This window comes from Barbus barbus (genome assembly GCF_936440315.1).
Source record: "Barbus barbus genome assembly, chromosome: 3".
NCBI lineage: Eukaryota > Metazoa > Chordata > Actinopteri > Cypriniformes > Cyprinidae > Barbus > Barbus barbus.
Window position 1 is genome coordinate 18856558 of NC_136731.1, and position 21050 is coordinate 18877607.

The 21050-nt window shown below is 40.4% G+C and overlaps 1 protein-coding gene across 1 annotated transcript in view; it reads left to right on the top strand.

Moving 5' to 3' along the window:
• LOC306849482 (3',5'-cyclic-AMP phosphodiesterase 4C-like) overlaps positions 1-12746 on the top strand; it is a gene marked incomplete at both ends in the record, with an annotated part of 46747 nt that extends 34001 nt beyond the window's left edge. The window contains 11 exons of the mRNA XM_079384537.1: positions 35-84; positions 2954-3066; positions 8169-8262; positions 8452-8615; positions 8750-8848; positions 9803-9967; positions 10099-10198; positions 11198-11352; positions 11449-11571; positions 11971-12153; positions 12252-12746. Coding sequence (XP_079240663.1) covers positions 35-84; positions 2954-3066; positions 8169-8262; positions 8452-8615; positions 8750-8848; positions 9803-9967; positions 10099-10198; positions 11198-11352; positions 11449-11571; positions 11971-12153; positions 12252-12746 — 1741 coding nt within the window. The remainder of the gene's footprint in view (positions 1-34; positions 85-2953; positions 3067-8168; positions 8263-8451; positions 8616-8749; positions 8849-9802; positions 9968-10098; positions 10199-11197; positions 11353-11448; positions 11572-11970; positions 12154-12251) is intronic.
• Between the last annotated feature and the right edge of the window lie 8304 nt (positions 12747-21050).

The window sequence follows — 21050 nt, forward strand, 5'->3', positions numbered from 1 at the left end:
ACTATCACTAATGTAATTATCTTTTTGTCCACAGGAGGTCACCAGTGACCAGCCAACCCACGGTTCCCCCAGCAACGCTCTCAGGTATGTTTACTGTACTGTAACTTAGTCACTGGTGAGCTTTCTATCTCCCACACTAGCACTCTCCCACACAGTGTCTCTCACATTACGCATACACTTCCTCTTGTAGGCACTGTTGCCAGTAAAATGCATTACAGCAACAGAAATAGTGGAGCCATATGGGAAACAGGACTGGAACCCAACCAGATGCTTTAACTAGCCAAATAACAGCCCTGAGCCACTAGTTTATATCAGGAACTCTGAAGCGTATCAACAGTGAAGGTGCTCCACATGTTGAACTTCTAAAATAAATGAGCTATGATAAAAAGCAGTTATATAATTATAAATAAATATTTTTCCTATTTAAGATATCACTTTAACTTGAGCCCTCATTAGATCTTCTAGTATACATTAAAAAATATTATATTACGTCAAAAATATGTAGATACTCCACTGAGCAGGTTGCATATTGCAGTTAGGAGTGCGCGATAATATCGTCATTGTTGTTTAAACGATGTGCAAAAACACACCCAGAGAGTGCACACTAACACTGTGTGATGTAGATTAGACTAATGTGTGAGCACAAAAATGCCAACATGTGACTTATATGTAGTTTATATTTATATCATCTTATATAGTTAATATCACACAAAGAGTAGTTTTTTTTCTCCAAATATCAGCACGATTGCAAATGTAATAAAGATTTGATGTACAGTTCAGTAAACAATAAGTTAATATTAACTGATTTAAATTTCACAAGGAACACAAGTTCCTGTTTTTGCTCTATTTAGTTAACGAAAATAATTTAAAACAAAGCTACAGCAAAACTGTTTTACATCTCTGAGCAAGACACTAGGGTGTTTCATTACTGTTTGAACAAATCAGTTAAATGAATGACTCAGTGACTCACTACTGGTGATTTTAGGTATATTTCCCCTTTTCCCCAAAAAATCATTTCAAATATTAGTATTCAGCATTTTTTTAAACATCAAAACAGTATTTATGCGTTTGCAACTGCAGGTTAAATGCATTCATGTACTGCATTAAATAGTCTGTGTAAATGCATGTAAATGCCAATTCTGTGCCACCTCTTCATTGCAAACACAAATTTTGTTGATAGTGATTTTAATTGATTGGTAACAGCCCTGCAGTGTCTTACTTTTTGAATTTATTGATTAAATGTATAAATTTGACAAAAAAAAAATGATGCATGCATTTAATTAGGTTAGAAAAAAAGTGGCCTTATAAAGGTAAAAAAAACGGAGTGTCTATTTACACTAAGTGCAAATAGCCCATCTTGTTGGCAAAGGCTATTTACACTAACTCCGCCCACTAACGTGTGATTGTGTTAGTCAACAATAAAAAAAGAAGCTAGTTCAACATCAGTTTTAGTGGCGTAGGTGGTAAGGTACATGCTTTTTGACGCGATCGACCCGAGTTCGAGTCCACCTTTTGCCAAACATTTTTTTCTCCCTTTTCAAATCTCATATCGCATCAGAAAGGCATTTATTTTCAATAAAAATGAAGGAAATAATCAAAAAGTTGAAAATAAAGTATCGGGTAGGGTTAGGGTAGGGAGGGCTTTATTGTCCCAATAAGGTGGCATCCATTGAATAAATTTGAATTAAAATTATAATTTACACTCAGTACGTTATTATTGCGTACCGTTTTATAATGTACTACAATACTGAGGTGCAGATAATTGCCACTATTTGCAATAAGTAGTATAAATAGCAGAAAATATTGCTATTTTAACATAGTTTAAATAGAATCCATCACTATTTGCACTTAGTGTAAATAGCATCTGTCACTAAAAAAATATGCTATTTGCACTTGGTGGAAATAGCCGCTGCCTAAAAAAAAAAATGCCCATAAAAGGTAAAAATAAATGTAAACTTAAAAGTCAACTTCTGACACTCCTACAAACTAACCAATTCACAGAATATGAAGAATATCAAAAGGTTTAGGAGTCAGCTGTCCATGGCAGTTCTAAACCTGCCAAGGTACCAGCACAATAATATACTCAACAACACATCGTCTAATTATCATTATTGCCAAAATATTGAGATATTTTCTGAAAAGTCGCACTGAACCCATTTTCCTTTTAAATTAAGCATTAGCCAATCAAAACAAAGTAGATTTTTGCCCATTACCCCAATTTCACTTTGCATACAAACACCATAACTTGTGTTCTTTTGGCTTATTGAAGTGTGCATTTCTCACCCAAGAAATTATCAAATTTGGTCTCATCTCATGCAGCCCAAGCTGAAGTGGTGTAGTCAGAATGCTGCATCTGTAGAAACTGCACAAGAAGAGAATTTGAGTCTGTACAAGTTTCCTGCTTATATTTTGCAATATTCGATTCTGCGTTATCCTATACCTCACATAATAAATGGAATGATTTTTAAAAGTCATATAAACATGGTTTTCTTGTGCTGCCAGGTTATTGTTTTGCATATAAACTGAGGTCAGCGAGACACTGATGAGCCTTGCTTGTTGTTCATCCTAAAAAATATTTACTGAGGTTCTTTGATATTTTAATAAGTTTATAAATCAGCTTATATCACATGATTTTGCCAATTTACTAGTCGTCTTCCTACAATTTTCTTTTTTCCTCTGGTTTGAAAAAGATATGATTATTCATTCTTACAATGGAAAATATCTATTATTTATGAGGCATTTGATCTCTCCATATGAAGTTCTTGAAATATTCATGCTTGGAAGTTTTTCTATGAAGACATCACTCAGACAATTATTTACTTCCTCCTGTCAGGAAACAACATCCCCACTGTTCGCAAACGAAGTTCTTGCTGTGTCCCACAGTGAGTGTTAAATGCATATGACAGAACTGTCGTGATGTGGTGCTGATTGCTGTGCCTTATGTCCTGTGCAGATGAGACATACCAGCAGCTGGCCCGGGAGACTCTGGAGGAGCTTGACTGGTGTATGGACCAGCTGGAGACCATTCAGACCCACCGCTCTGTTAGCGAAATGGCATCCAACAAGGTGTTGCTTCAGTTACTTGCTGCTGCATTTGTGCTGCCTAGTTTGGTTTCTGTAGAACAGGGGTGTCCAAATCTGTTCCTGAGGGCCACTGTCTTGCAGAGTTTAGCTCCAACCCTAATAAAGGTTTTTAGACTTACTAGAAGCGAGTTGGAGCAGGTTTGAACTAAAATCTGCAGGATGTAGAACTTTCTTCATCCGTTTTCTGTCTCACCTTCTCAAAAGCACTTTTGTGTACACAGTCTACCGTAAGGTTGTGGCCTATTACACTAAGTGTTTTATCCATTTTAAGTCTCAATTCATTGTTTATAATTTCCATCCTTTAGATTTTTGCATGCAACTCTGAACGCCTTGACCTTACACTATGCTCTGGTTTGAGAAGTGTAGGAGAGATGGAGAGAGGGGGAGAAAATAGGGAGGACATGAGGGAGGGAGGAGGGGGCTGCAGTTTGGTCCTGATGCCAGTGTTTCTGCTGTAACCTTCGTTGCTATCGAGCTGCAGCAAGGTCTACCCTGCCAGTTTAACCATTGGCTCTTCACTGTGGCCATGAGGCATGTGATTTAGACGCTGGCCAATGAAAAATCGGTTGCTCTCTTCCATAGCTTGCCTGTTTAAAGAGACAGTGCCATGAAGACTTTGGATGTGCAAATTTGAATGGTTCTGTCCATGCACCATAATACCGGTGTTTTGTACCTGATCAGGCAGATGTCAGTATGAGAAGAAAGCATTTGTGTGTGAATGGAAGATCTCTTGGGCGACTGATTCAGAGCTTGTATAATGAAGCAAAGAGCACACATATTCACACCCATATGCACCCAAACAGAATCATTCATGCAGAGATTAGCGTAGACACTAAAGCCTAGATTCCCTCCCCTCCTTTTTGTCAGACTATTAAATACATCTCTCCCACACACACACACACACACACACACATACAGACGTTTCTCCATTTTTCCACACTCTTACATGCCGTCTGCCGCACATGCGCTCTCAGAGTGCATGTACACGCACACACGCCACTAGCACACACACCCAAGCACGCGCCTCCTGCCACAGCAGCTGACTAGCTTGCGAGATCTGTCTACAGCATCCAGGGAAACAGAGCGAGAGGCAGAGCATCGGCTGAGCTGCATCGGCGAGTCTGATGCCGGGTTGGATTAAACAGCAGGGCTGCTGAAGAGAGCTGCGTTGTGCTGACAGGACTGGTATTGTGCTCCAAGGGCTGTGCGCACTGAACACAACTCGCTGGGAACACTGGGCCTAGGTCCTGGAGCTCTGCGGTGGGGGAGGGGTGTCGACGCAGGGAGAGAGAGAAAGGATGTTTTTCCAGACCACCGCTCTTTTGTAGTTTGACTTTGGACTAAAGGCCCCATCTCTTCGGCGTTTCTGCGTCTCTTGGATTCCTTCGTCCTCTCTGTCTCCTTTCATCCGTTTCCTCCTGCTGTTACCTGTGTTGTTGTTGTTGTTTTCCTTCCTCCTCCTGTCATCCCTCCATCTCCATTAGCTATTTGATCATCTTTATCTTTCTCCTGTAATTCCCCTGTCCCCCTTCCCACGGCATCCTCTCTGTGTCCTTCAGACAGTTCCGTCTCTTTGACTGACCATCTTTGTCCATTCCACCCCTTGCCGCTTTCTCCCCTACCGGCTAGATCGGGGTCAGCTCTGCTCAGTTGCTGGGATGAGATGTAGTCCCTTTGGCCTGTAAATTGGGGCGGCTCCTGGCGGGCCGTTCACGGGGGACACTCACCTGCAGATCGCCGTGGAGCCTGCTCTGTGGTTTTCAGGAGGGCCTGGTTCTCGTACCACTTGCTGCATGTAGAGAAACAGTGTTTGCGAGCGCTCGCCGCTGAACTTTCACTGCCGCTTGCTCCCCGCCTCTTGGGGGCAGCCGTCACTCTGGAGCGTCCCGGCCTGCTAGGCTGCGGCCTCTCTGCACACACTCTGACCACGCCCGCATGCTGCTGGGGCACCCGCCGCGCTTCGGCCCCCGTGCACTTCCATGCCTCTTGCCTTTGCCAGCGGTCCACGCCATCCGTCACCCTCAGCATGGGCGTACTGGAGGCCATTGACACGCCGCCCTCTTCCTGCCCCTCACCTATGTCCAGAGGCTACCGGCTGGCCCACTCCTCCAGCTACAGCCCCCTGCAGGGGAGAGGAGGGTCAGAGCTGGAGCTCGGGGCAGCTGCAGATGGGGTGCTTGATGGGGGTGGTCAGGCCACCGAGCGTAGCACCCCCTTCATGGATCTATTCTGTGAGACCTGCTCCAAACCTTGGCTGATTGGCTGGTGGGACCAGGTAGGGCCAGAATGAACAGAAAAAGGTCTCTAAATATCAGTTAGCAAACAGTTGGTCAGGTCCAAGTAAGGAGCAAGACTGTTCAGCAGAGAGATAAATAGAAATGTGGAGATGCAAGTAGGACAGGGTAAAAAGAAAAGTTCTTGAGGTGATTGAGTTGTAATGCTTCTGGCACAGACTACGTGTGATAAGACTGATGTTTGTTGCATGTTCGGTCTATCTAAATTTGTACCAGTTTCCATACCTGAAATGTGATTTTAAACTCGAGCTCTGAACTTATGCACTTTGTCACTTTGAGAGGCTGGGAGAAAATAGCTGCCGCCATAGCTCTTGGCTTATGTTGTTTCTGTGCCTAGAGATGGACAGAACCTGTACTCAGGATGCCTCAACCCCTTTCTTACCACTCCCTCTCTCCTTCCCTTAAGCCTCCTCTCCATTGCTCTCTCTCAAGCTGACCTGGGAACTGGCTTCATCTGGTCAATATTTGGTAGTTGTAGGACCAGCTTTTTCTGCACAGTTCCTTCATCCAAGACTTGTGTACTGTTGGTGAGGGTTGATATGGATATTGATGATATTGAAATGGAGCAGAGACACTGTTTGTGCCCCAATGATTTTAATTCTTTCTGGCAACAAACCTTAAGCCTTAACCTTGATCATGGGCTAAACTTAAGGTTTGTTGTTGCCAGATACAATTACAAATTTGGGACACGATCAGTGACTCCCCCACATTTCAACATCTTGGGTTAGGATACTTTCTCTGGTTAATTGCTGAATGACAAATGTGTTTCATCAGTTTCTTATTGGACCTGTAGACATTAGCCCAATAAAATGCATCAGCACTGCATTTTTAAAGTAATTTTGGTTACACTTTACTATTGGGACCAATTCTCACTATTAACTAGTTGCTTATTAGCATGCCTATTATTAACAAACCGGCTGTTTATTAGTATAAAGCACACATTCTACATGACCATATTCTACATCCCTAATCCTACCTAATATCTAAACTTAACAACTACCTTACTAACTATTAAGAAGCAGCATCATCAGGAGTTTGTTGAGGCAAAAGATAATCACTAGAATTGGACCTTAAAATAAAGAGTGACCATAATTTTATTATTACTATTTAAAGTGGTTTATTCAATAGTTCAGTGTCAGTACATTTACTTTTAAAGTTTTAAATGTAAACAAAGAGGCTGTTGCCATTTTTTGTTTCCACCTTATCAAACTCAACCATCAAACTCAGTCTTGGTAAATAAAAGCAACAGATGCTATCAGACTCCCCTAGTAACACATATTTGTATTCATTTGGTCTGATTTCCTTTCCACATGATCTGGTATCATCTTGGTCCTCCAGGGGATGCATGCTAAAAACAGTTGGCACTCTGTGAATGTTTTAATAATGACTCAGCACAGTACAAACAGAGCCTTGCTACAGTATGTAATATGCACTTGCACAAGAAAGAAGATTTTGTAATGAAGCTTTATATAAACTCACAGCTTGACTGTGTGAGATAGACAGAGATTGTGTATTGATCCCTGAGGGAAAATTCAGGAAGATTAAAGTTCACAGTGAGTGGGTTGATAGCTGTGACAGAAAATTGACTTGGACTTACTTAAAATTACACTTAACATTGATTGTTATTTCTCCTGTTGTGTTGTTGATTAGAAATTGTGCATTATTTGCATTTTTAAACTCGTTATGTTCAGATGATTTAACAACAATGATGATGCATGTAATAGAAATGCATTTGCATATGTATGATACACACACATCCATGTGATTTAGGAAGGTAATTACATGCAGACCACGAAAAGAGAATACATAGAAACACAATCAATGGAAAAATATGACTGCAGAGGGTGATTATATAGCATTAGAAAAATGGAGAGAATGTGGAGGATGGAGATAAAGAGAGACAGGAAACGAAAATGAGGGCTTTAAGAGAGAGATAAAGACAGAATGGAGGAGAGCAGGAGATGGAGAGTGATACAGAGAGTGCTGACCTTGGAGGAGGTCAGAGACAGACACCTGCCTACTCTCAGATTGTCACCCAACCCATCGCCTCGCTCCCATCATGCTGCAGGAGGGACTGTGAGGAGGCAGTTGCTAAGGAAACCTGCTGGTTTCCATGGAGATTGTAATGTGTGAAGGACCAGTCAGTGGGACAGACCAGGGGTCTTATCGGAGTCGTGCTGTGTGACTGTGTACTTGTGTTGCGTTATCTGCTGAAGTTGCACAATTGTAGTCATTTAAGGCACATATTTGTTCTAATTTTGTTACAAAGACCTTTCTTCTCCTATTTGTTAGAGCAATGGTTTGCAGAGACTTAAGGAGACCACTCCACAATGCTCTCCTCCGATGGCCATCACTTAATTAGATTTTAATTAAAGACAAGCCCTTCCTCTAACCACACAATCTTACAGCTACAACATTAAAAATGCCTTAGGTTAATTTGCATTTACAATATCTGCACACTGTATTAGCACAAACTGCATATGACCTTGCAGTACCACATACAATGGTGGCATTCAGACATTTCCAATATATGTCTTATGTCTATCTGCAAAAGCAAAAGTAAACATCTAAATAATACAGAAAAAAATATGTTTTAAAGGGACAGATTTAAAACAATGTATTTGACGTAATTGTGTATTAATATATAATGCAATAATATATTGTAATAAACATTTCTGCTCAGATAGACTGATTATTTATTTTTCTGCCTTATTACCATCTGCTGTGTACTTATCACTCTCCCTTTTTCCCTGTCTGTCTGTCCCCATCTTTCTCTTTTCTGATCTCTAGTTCAAGAGGATGTTAAACAGGGAACTGTCTCATCTGTCTGAGATGAGCCGCTCGGGGAATCAGGTGTCTGAATACATCTCCACTACCTTCCTAGGTGAGTGAGCCTGCACTCGCTCTGCTCTGTACTTCTCAGCCTTGCTTCTATTTTCAGAAGCGCAGAACCTGAGTTTCAACATTGCAGTATGTTATACTGGAGTACATTCACTGCTTTGAAACACTTGATGCTTACTGATTTGAAATTAGCCATCATCTGTTTAAGGTTTATGCACTGGTTGTGTCTCAGACAAACAGAATGAGGTGGAGATCCCCTCTCCTACACTCCGGGAGCAAGAAAAACCAATGTCTCACATCAGCGGTGTCAAGAAGCTTACACATAGCTCGAGCCTCACTTGTGCAGCCCTGCCCCGCTTTGGGGTCAAAACCGAGCAGGAGGACTCACTGGCCAGGGTACAGGCAAAATGCATGCATACTAACTCCGAACTTTCCCAACACCCAATCCTCTACCATTAATACTAGTTATTGTAATGAAAAAGTCAGTTTGTCAAATGGATTTGATGATTTAATTTACTCTGTCTTTACAGGAGCTGAATGACTTAAACAAGTGGGGCCTTAATATCTTCCGTGTGGCTGAGTACTCCAATAACAGACCTCTAAGTTGCATCATATTTGCTATCTTCCAGGTGTGTGGTCAATGTTCCTGTGTCATTCTGTACTTTTGAAATATGTCAGATGCAAATATGTCTGTGTGGTTTTATTCGATTTGTATGATCGTTACTAAGGGTGGGTAAAAATATAGATTTTCCAATTATCACAATATCACACAATCACAATATTGATTCTTAAAATCCCCTAATCAATCTTTTACTCAATGCCTATTTTCAGTGTGCTTGAACTTTCTGTCTTGCACATGCCACTGTGTTCTGCTGAACTAACTCACTCAGTTGCATAGTTCATTTTTAAAATGGATATTTTCTTAATATTTCAAGTCAAAATTTTCCCTGTATTAATGTTCCTGCTGAGTTGTGAATGTTTTGAGCTGAGTTGTGAAAGTTTGCAGATGTGATGCAATAAAAAAAAGCATTAGCAGAGAATTCATTTCCTTAATACTGTATGTAAGCATTACTGACATTACAAAAGAAATATACCAGCTGAACTGAATCAAATCAGACTTAAGGCCTGTTCACACCGAGGACGATAACTATAAAGATAACAATAAAGATATAGTTCTAAAATCCTTCTCAATATTAACGAATAGGAGAGACCACACCACAGCTGTAACAATAAAGGCACAGAGTACCAATATTGTTGGAATCACTTTCAGAATGATTTTTTCAGGCTGATGAACAATAAAAACATTGACACCCAATCAGAATCAATCCTGCTTTAAACGGTAGACGAGCATGCGCTTAGAATAAACAGACAATATCGCTAATATCGTTATCTTTATAGTTATCATTCTTGGTGTGAACTGGCTTTTTACTGGAATCAAAATAAGAATCTAATCTAATCAGGAAATCTGTATTGATACCCAGCAATGCTACAACAGCAAACCTCTTCATTATTTATATTGACTCATGATAGTTTGTTTTATTTCCACTCTTTATGTTCTGTCTACGATCTGCAATGCGTTAAAGGAAAGGGATCTATTAAAGACATTTCGGATCCCAGTGGACACATTTATCACTTATGTGATGACACTGGAAGACCACTACCATGCCAACGTGGCCTATCACAACAGCCTGCATGCCGCTGATGTCACACAGTCAACACATGTGCTGCTCTCCACACCGGCATTGGACGTGAGTATATGCCAACATGGGACAGCCAGTGCCCATTCAAAAACAAAAAGTTTCATTATCTGAAATCAGATTTCAAAGTCAGCACTGACACTTTACATAATGACCATCAAACTACGGCAATTTCCCACCAGGCTGTTTTCACTGATCTTGAAATCCTGGCTGCGTTGTTTGCTGCTGCCATTCATGATGTAGACCACCCTGGAGTTTCCAACCAGTTCCTCATCAACACCAGTAAGTCTACATTGTAAAAATAATGATGATGTCCTCTGAGAACTGGTTTATGGCAGCACAAAATCATAGGCTTCAACAATAAGAATGTATTTTGCTTTTTTACTGGGCCCTACCACAAAATAAACTTTTAACAACAGATTTGTATATATTCTAGAAATAATATTAAGTAAAATTATGATAATAGTAAATGCATTTGCATTACAGATACATTTTTTATGCAAAAAATTACTGATGTTTTGTTTACTGATGCTTCCAAGACTACCACAGATTAAATCAAAACTTCATCTGTGTTAGTCAGCTAGATAATTATAGGGGCGCGGAAAAAATCGATTCACATATGAATCTTGATTTTATCTTCTGCCGATTCGCATTGATTCACAAAATTCAAAAATGGATTTTCTAATATTATATTTTAACTTTGCTATACTATCAAAAGTTATTGACACATTAGTGTTATTAATCACAGTAAGCTGCGAAAAGGAAAAAGCCAAAGTGCGAACACAAATGCTGCCTCTCAGAGGCATGCGATCCTAAATTCTCTTTCACAGCTTATTGTGCTTAAATGGTCAAATACACACATTTATGTCACAATGCACATTGTGTGGAATACACAGTTTATTATGCCATATGTGAACATAAACAGTTTGGAGCAAATCGGATGTAACAGTATATTAGATCCATGCATTTGTTCTTATCCGTCTGTTACATTAATAATACAATAAATAAATCAAATCAATCTCAATTGAATTGTGAGGTACCAAAAGTTTCCCACCCCTTGAGATAATTATATTGGTAACTAGGCTTGCCAGGGTATGTGATAATACCAGTTATGAGGGAAAGTACCGGTATTAAATTTTATATTGTTTGTTAATATACTGCATCTGAGGCTTATTGTAAAGAAAATGGGCAAAATCAGCAACAGCGTCCTCACTTATTTATGTAAGGGACCCAAGAAGACCCTGAAATTCACTGATAGCCTGTCCTGCTCTTTTTTTACAGACTCAGAACTGGCATTAATGTATAACGATGAATCTGTACTGGAGAACCACCACCTCGCTGTAGGTTTCAAGCTTCTGCATGAGGAGAACTGTGACATCTTTCAGAACCTCACCAAACGGCAACGGCAGAGTCTGCGCAAACTGGTCATCGACATGGTTAGACCCTGATTGCACCGCACTGAGCCTCAGTTTTTTTTGTATTCCTGAGGGTCAACATTTTTAATGAACACTTTAATTTCCTTGTCTTCTTAGGTTCTGGCAACAGACATGTCAAAGCATATGAGCTTGCTGGCAGATCTAAAGACAATGGTTGAAACGAAGAAAGTGACAAGTTCAGGTGTGCTGATGCTGGACCATTATAATGACCGAATACAGGTGTGTGTCTTTATCATGCAACAAAACAGTTCAAAACTATGACACGAGTCTGTAAGTGCAGACTAGAAAAAAGACAGACTACTTGTATAACATATCTTTATTAAGTTTTTTGCATATTTTTCAAAAACAAAACCATACAGCATCTTACCCCACAACATACCCAGACAGGTTATATAAAAAAAATAAAATAAAAAATAAAATAAATAAATAAAATAAATTGGAATAACATACACTTCTTACATTCCGTAACTTCACACATCTAAAGCATCTTCAATATCTCCATTTTTGACAAAGTCTAAAAACACCTCCCAAATATACAAAAATTCAACAGGTTTCTTTCTTATTGCATAAAGACAGACTACTTAGTCACAAGTGTGTACTGTATGTATGTGTGTGTAGGTCCTGAGGAACATGGTGCACTGTGCTGACCTTAGTAACCCAACCAAGCCCCTGGCAGTGTACAGGCAGTGGACTGAGCGTATTATGGAGGAGTTCTTCCGGCAGGGCGATAAAGAGCGAGAGCGTGGGATGGAAATCAGCCCCATGTGTGACAAACACACTGCGTCCGTGGAAAAGAGTCAGGTACACATATAAACACCCACACAAACATACATTCTCAACCTTCTCTGACATAAGCTGCTCCTTAACTGTCTCTCTACATGTTGGGTTTCCTTTTTCAGGTGGGATTTATTGATTATATTGTGCATCCCCTGTGGGAGACCTGGGGGGACCTGGTCCACCCTGATGCTCAGGAAATTTTGGACACCCTTGAGGATAACCGGGACTGGTATCAAAGCACCATTCCCCAGAGCCCATCCCCACCGCCAGACGGCCCAGATAATGAGCTTGAATCCTGCACGAACAAATTCCAGTTTGAGCTCACCCTGGAGGGTGAACCAGGACAGGACGGTGCTCCCAGTCATAACCACATAGACAGCCATGGTCAAGAGGCAAAGAAAGAAGACGAAGAAGTGGATGAAGCTGAGGAGGACGAGATAGAGGAAAAAATGGAGGATGGCGAGGAAGTGACAGAGGTAGTGGTCGAGAGGTCAGGACGGAGGCGACTGCAGGTTCAGTCAGTAGTTGAAGAGGAAGACGAGAGACAGTCTGATGAGAGCCCCGTGGAGGAGACGGAGGAGGAGGAGAAGTCATCCTCTCCTACCGATGACACGTAATACTCGAGATTCAAGGAACAGCTGTCTGGCCCAGGGGGCTAAGTAAGGGCCATCCTTCAAAAACTCTGTCCCTACTCTGTCCGTTCGCATAGGACTCTTCTGTTTCTGCTAGCTAGACCATGAACAGAATAAGTCTTGTGTACAAATCCAATAAGACATTTGATTTTATTTTTCAAAAAGGGAACAAAATAATATTGATATCAGAGAAGTATTTAACACAGCAACTGTAGATTTTGAGTGTGAGCTGGAGTCCGTCCAGCAGCAGCGAGAGTGAGGTTTGATGAAAAGACAGAATTGCGGTGGGGTTTGTAAAGGGCCATTACGTCAGTGTAGCACTCTGGAATTTCTACACATACGCATACACACATTCACAGACGTACATGAATTTTAACCTAAAATAACAATACCACAATACATGCAAACAAACGATTGTGTGTCTGTGTATGTGTTCAGGGGGCTTGGATCTGAAAGGAATCTCTTTGGGAAAAAGCCATCATAAAAAGGAGCATCAGTGTCAATAATCAGTTTTGAAAGCATTCTAACAGGGACTTGAATCCTCAGAATTCACATGCTGAGTGAAATCTGAGAGACTATTTTTCAATTTCTGTCATAGAGAGAACACAGTTGCATCTGCTGGGAGAAAATAAGATAACGTCTGCTGTCCAGAAGACTGTGGAGGGATGAGTATGTCGGAAATGATTTGTTAGTGGGTCCCACCCCCTCTTACCCTTTACCCAGGAGTGCTACCAGTGCAAGATGGCCGTGTGCCTTTCTGAACCACCAGCTTCAACTCTGGAGCTGTTGTGAAGCAATGCATCGTGGGACAGGAGTGTCTGCTTTTGTCTTCATTTTTTGATTGTCTCTTTCTCTTTTTAAGCAATCTATCTCCATCCAATATGGTTAGTGCTGGCATGGAGCATTCGCATTGTCTTTGTGATAGTTCCTGCTCTCATCTGTCAGTCTTCCTCGGTCGCTTTCAAACCAACTGAGCATTTAGGGCCTACATTAGATTTATCACTGTCACTGCTTACGGACTGCCCTCACTTTCCATGTGAATAATTAATGATAGTCACTTTCTGAAGATAAGCCATGTGACGCTTTGAAACATATGCTTTGCCTTCTTTTTGTTTTGTTTTGTTATATCCATTCCTGCCAAATTTGTAAAAGCAAAGTCTCCTCAATTGCAGCACACATTCGCACAGACTCTCTCACCTTCACCCACTCATGCTGGTTATGCATTCTCTACACTACAACACACTAAATTATGTTTTGCCAAAGGAATGAGTGCATAACTGATAAGTTGGAGGAGCCTCGATCGGTGGCTAGAACAGAGGATGGGGAGAGAAGTTGAGGCATATCTGAGAGAGAAAGATGTTGGTGGTTAGATGTTAGAAAGACATGCAGATTGAGTTTGATGCATTTTTGCCTTAATGTCAGCGGCAGGATTTCTACCTGTCATTTTGTGGAATAATAAGATGTTGGCATTAGATCCCAGATTATTTGTTTCATGTCTTATATGCCTTGCTAAATGTCTGTGAATACACAATAACTCCATCTGGAGGTGTAGGGTATTTTTTCTGCATGGCAAAGTGACTATAATGGAGTACAGACAGAGAAAGCAGGTCATACCGTTAAAGGAAATTGTTGCTCTAACGTATTTCATGTCCAGCATCTTTTAGTGGTGTCCATTTCACTTTTCACCAATGTTTAAAGGGAGACAGAGAGAGCTAGAATGAGAATGAATGAGAGTGAGTTCTAAGGTTGATGTTAGATTTGCAATACTGCCTCTCCCATCTCTGAGAATATTTTGGGTTTGGTTTTAGTTCAGTTGAATGAACCAATTGTTGCTATATTTTGGGACAGTGTTTGTGAGCATCCCTCTTGAAATAAGATGGCAAGCTAGTTTCTGCTGGTCAGTAGCTTAGCTTTACACAAGCCTGTGCCTGTCAGAGCAGTAACTGAAGGTCATACCAGTACGTATGTGATAACTGTACTTGTCTGTGGCAGGGTTAGAGGATGCACAAGCACGGTATAAGTTTTCATTTGGTGGACCAGAGGAGGAAAGGCCGAGGTTACACGATTGGTTTGTGCAAACTGATGACATTCCCATATACATTTGCGTGTCTTACCTTAAAATTGCTTTGTTGTGTGGCTTTTCGTTAATGTTGTGAGCACTACGCTAACAAATAATATTTGCCATTTTAACACGACACTGTAGCAATTGTTTCTTATTAAGAAATTATTCAAATTAATTCCTTGCTGCCATTCTTTTTGGATATCAAAAGGAAAAACAAGTGTTTTCTTTGAACAGTTTGTGTACAGTTTTTATTTTTGTATCATTCTGGTTTGATGGTTTGAAAATCAAAAAACTACTATCTAATATAAATAGTAGACGAATCACTGCTTGTTTTGTATATACTGTAATGTTGAATTGTAAATTTGAGATCTCTCAGAATAAACCACTGTCACAATGAATCACTTTTAGTTGTACTGAACTGTAGTTGAATTGTGGAATTTCATACGCACCCTCCACCTTCCCCTTTCTTTCTCCTGTCATCTCCCTGCCATTCATTTGGGGGATTTTAGTCAACCCCCCACCACATTTAAATGTGAATATTTGAATTGTATTGGAAAACAGACTAATCATTTGTTGTTTCTAAAACTTGTCCTTACCAGCACTTTATTTTTTCTGTAGTAAGTTGTTGTGAGATGGCTGATATTAGGGGGAATGGTATAGAGTGTTGTATAGCATGGCACAGGGTAAGCACTTTAAATGGCTCGGTCCAAACGTCGTCTCTTTGGTCCTCAATGCCATTTTCTGCTAAAGCACTGAGCAACATCAGCTACTCTGTGTCAATAATCTGCACTGTAATAGCTTTTAATAGGGTTTTAAAATACTTCTTTGAGGTTAATGACCAAGAGACAGTCAGAACGATGACGTGGCTTAATCAGAGAACAGTTTTTCTTTGTGCTTTGAAGTCATGCCTCATGAGACTCTCCAATGAAATTATTCTCTGGGCTTTAAATAATATGTTACTTGTTCACAACTTATGGTAATAATATAAATGAAAAAGAAAACAGGAAAATGATTGTAATATTTGTACATTATATTGCTGTAATGTGTATAATGTGTCCAAGTTATTTTATATTATATTATTTTTATGAAAGGTTTTCCTCTGAGAGAACTAAGTTGTCATTTTGTGAATAAAATGCATTTAATAAGCAAACAGCTATATATAAAAAAACAAATATATAAATATATACCAGTATATTTTTTCTTTCACTGTTCAGTACTGTAAAGTGTGTTGAAAATACAAATAAAGGACCATTTTTCTAATAAATGCAACATCTCTATTTTACTTTTTTCCATGTGCAATCTCACAACTGCAACATGTAATCAGGCTGATTTCTGTGTATGATCACTACACACCTCATGACAGCAAACACCAGAGATGCAAACAGGTGAGAACATTGTGCAGATCAGGGACATGCTCCACACCGAATTTCTTTTAAAGAGATTTGCTTTACATGCTCGCATAGTTACTTTAAGATATTTTTTAATTATTACCTTATATGTCCAAAACTGTAATTTTTCACACACACACACACACACACACACACACACACACACACACACACAAATTATAATAATAATAACAACATCTTGCAACATTTTACAAAAATCAAGATTGAATATATTTGGTCAGAATGCCATCTTATAAAAGTTGAAGTGCTGCAGGCTGTTTAAGAAAATATTGCTCACCTAACATGCAAATTGTTTGCCCTCATATACATAAAATACTACCCTTTTTAGACAGATTTTGAAGTAAAGAAAATACTATACAAAACTTATTGAAACAACGGTTCTTTATTTACCCTTTTAAGATCACAAGTACCCTTGCAAGACCCCCCTACCCCCATAAAAACACTTTCTTATTGGATCTAAATCTCATAGGTGACTTATTTTGATCTAAAAATAAACTTAGTTGTCACTGAAAGGTGAGGAGTTTGCATCTATGAAACACTGAACTTTTTTTTTTTTTTTTTTGCATCATCTGTTTAGAGAACAAAATGGTATTTTGCAAAATGGTATTTACTATGTATAGTTACAGTCAGTGACACTTTACTGACCCCTACAGACTGACTTTATTTAAAGACAAACGTTTCTAGTAAAGCACAGTTGTTGAATTACTGCTGTACTATTGTTAGAAACAGTATTTTTTTTATTTAACATTTTTAGTAGTTTAATAATTTATACACTCTGAACCTGTCCTGTGATTTTTTTTTTTTTTTTTTTAACTTGAACCATTTCTATATATTTAAGTGAATTGACATACTGCCAAGTATGGTGACCCATACTCGGAATTCGTGCTCTGCATTTAACCCATCCAACGTGCACACACACAGCAGTGAACACACACACACCGTGAACACACACCCGGAGCAGTGGGCAGCCATTTATGCTGTGGCGCCCGGGGAGCAGTTGAGGGTTCGGTGTCTTGCTCAAGGGCACCTCAGTCGTGGTATTGAGGGTGGAGAGAGCGCTGGACATTCACTCCCCCCACCTACAATCCCTGCCGGCCCGAGACTCGAACCCGCAACCTTTGGATTACGAGTCCGACTCTCTAACCATTAGGCCACGACTTCCCCAATTTAAGGGGAATCTTTAGCATCTTCCCCGATTTAACTATAAAATATTAATGAATGTGTAAGTATAATAACCTATTTAAGACATCATCTCACTGTTTCTATTTGAGAATATGAAAATGTCTCTAAATTAAAGGTAGGGGGGCAGAATCACCACCACCTTCACTAGAACTTGCATTTCCCTATGTTTAATTTTTGTGAGATGCTATTTACAATAAATGATAATATATTGTTTAAATGTGCGGTAACACTGTTTTAATATGTGCTTATTAGTCTTGTTACAAATATTTAGTATACAAGGAATTGATGTACAGAATTAGAATAACATCCATTATTTTCTCTTATGGTAAATCTCTGACCTGCATGTAAGGTGGTTTTGACCACCTCTTATCTTTTGACCTGGCTGTATTAAAGCAAATATTCGGTCAATTAATCATCATACAGTGCTGCTCAAACCATTCATAACCCTGTCTGTTATACAGCTACTTTTCGATAACTATGTTTTGTGTTACTTTCAACCATGCAAAACGTACGTCACGGAACTTTTACACTATTTTTACACTTTTACAGCTTTGTTTAAAGGTGTTATAATAGTTGGAGTTTGTTATGGTCATTCGGAAATTCAGTTAATAGTTTATTAATACGGCCACAGTATTTGTCAAAGTTTACTGACTACTAACCTGAAGTCCTGAAACTTTGGGTTAAAAAAGTTCTCAGAACTAAATTACCCAAAACATTACACATTTAAACGCTTAAAAACATTTTTAACAACTTATGCAGTTAAAACAAGTTTAGCAGAGCGAGTAGCTACAAACATAAGCTTGCAGAAAAACCACGCGCACACCTTTAGCATCTCACGTGAACACAAATTGTTTTCATTCCAAGCTTTTTAATATATTATAATTATAACATTAATTATCATAAATTATATAAATTATTCCTGTAATAATGATTATGTTTACAATTGTATATGCGAAACGGGATTTAATCCTGTCACAGTGTTTGAAGGAGCTGATTTGTCAGGCTATTTAAATGCTGGTGTGTACAAAGGACCAATACTTCAGAAACTGTAAAATATATAAATTTACAGAAAACATCTTCTGATGCATGACCTTGGACACATCATCAGTGTTGTTTCCAGGAGTCAATGGGTGTTTCGGGTCTTACAACAGACACCCTCGTCCTGGTGACCCGACCGAGGCTGATCAGACCCCGGCCTGTGTCCAAGTGACATTCTACTGCCCCTACTGCTCTCCCCTCTTCAACCAGAGCCATCTGGAAGCTTTTTCTGCTGCCTCCACGTTGTTGCCTATGGCTCTTCTTCAGTTAGCACCTGTTATGCCCAGCGTACTGTAGGCCTTGCTCAGGGAGTGGCTGGCAAATCCCCTGCTGCCCACCTCTACTGGCATACACCCGGTCCTCCATCTGTTCCTCCGACAATCCTCCACCAGTTCCTGGTATTTCTCCCTCTTTCTCTCTTGAGCCTCCTCCATCCTCTCCTCCCAGGGCACTGTCAGCTCCACCAAGATCAGCTGCTTTGTGGACTCAGAGACCAAGATGATGTCAGGTCTAAAATTGGACTGGGTAATGTATGTTGGAATTTTCAGCTGCCTTTCCAGGTCGACTGTCATTGCCCAGTCCTGGGCTGTGGAGAGCAAACCTACAGATCAGTTTTTCGATGCTCTCTCTGGCTTTTGTCCTTCCCTGATGAAGTGGAACCTGGTCGTGCCTCCATCAATACCGCCCCTCTCCCAGCGCCTTGGAGCAGCTGCTCAGGATGTGTTCTAATGTCTCTATTTTGGAACAAAGGGGGTATGCAGGTGTTTCTATTTTGCTCCATATGCACAGGTTGGATGGACTTGGGAGGACATCATAGACCCCCTGAATCAAGAACTTGATCCTCTGGGGGTTCCACTTCCAGATGTCTTTCCAAGTGACACTCCGCTCCATTGCCTGCTCCCAATTCATCCAGGCGCCTTGCTGCCGCATGGCCACTGCTCTGCTGGTTCACTCTTCCTCGACTGAAGTTCGCACCTCCTCCTGTATTAGCCTCTGTAATTTACTATGCGGTAGACCCAGCCATCTACGTAGATAGCTGCTCACCTTTTGCTTAAAACCTTCCACCACAGTCATGGGGACCTCATAGATAAGCAGAAGCCAGAGGATTCTTGGGAGGATTCCATGCTGGTAGACCCAGGCCTTGAATCTTCCAGGGAGCCCAGACTTATCCACTGTTCTCAACCATCCTTCCAAGTCAGCACCGGTTGCCTTGATGGAGTCTCTGTCATTCAGGGTGCTTTCTCACCTGCCTCATTTAGTTCGGTTGAATCGCACTAGAGTTCGTTTTCCCTCTTGGTGCGGTTCGTTTGGGCAGGTGAGAAAGCAGCAATCGCACTCGGGTGCGCACCAAAAGCGGACCAAACAAGCATACCGAGACCTCCTTGAAGAGGTGGTGTCGGTACGCTTTCAAACGAACCCTGGAGCGGTTTGTTTGTGGTGAGAAAGCGATCCGACCTTAAACAGACCCAACTGCAAAAAGAATTGCACATTTTTGGATTAAACCAGCTACCGTAGTCAGCTGCGCTGTGCATTATAGGATGAGGAAGTGTTTGTTGACAGTTTGCAGTTTAGCATAGCAGGTCGCGGACAAACTTGGGGTTGTGAGGAGGTGCGGAGCCTCAAAATAGCAGTGTGCTGTCTGCTGCATTTTATTCCTGTCTTTGTTTACTTCCGGGAGCACCGTTGGAATTTTCCTGCACGCTCTTTCTGACCAATCGAAAAGCAGTTTAGGGAATGCGTTCAAAGACACATCTAGCCAACAAGTGAAGTGGATGTTGTCACGTGACTGCATTTTGGTTCGTTTCAGCTGGTTCGGACCAAAGCAAACAGTGTGGTGTGAAAAGGAAGCTACAATGTATAATTTTTTGCCTTTGGTCCGGACCAAATGAACCGAACTACAGATGTGAAAGCACCCTCAGTCTGCAGTTGAAGACCTTCCCAAGGCTCTTCACTGGTCTCTCAGTGACTGACGGGATCTGGTGTTCTCCCAGCCTGAAGCGGAATCTGTCTGTAACCTTCCCCTTCCAAAGACCTGGACTTTGCAGGTTTGAAGCTCATGCATGCCCATGACATGAGTCTCTCCAACCCCTGAAGAATCCACCTGGCTCCTGGTACCACCATTGTTGTCACTGTGAGGTCATCCATGAAGGCTCTTTTGGGAGGTTGCCTTACTCCAGACTTACTAAGGGGACCTCTGCACTCTGTTTCAGCCGCCTTGACCAGCATGTTCATTGCCAGCACAAAAAAGGTTACTGAGATGGTACAGCCAGTGATTATCCCCACCTCCAGCTGAATAAATAAATAAACAAACAAACGAATGAATAAATGCGCTTAAAAATATATCATACATAAATAAATAAATTCAAAATGAAAGAATACGTAAATGAATAAAGATCAGAAAATAACAAATAAAGGAAAAAGGTCATAAAAAATAAATTCAGGATCAAATTTTATTACAAATGAACTATATTTGTTTCATCAAGTTATTTGTTTATTTTCTTATTTGTTTATATATTTTTTTATTTTTTATTTCTGCTGGTTTTGTCCTCCATAGGTGGGACGCTTCTGCCTAAATATATGGTAGCTAATTTATATTAC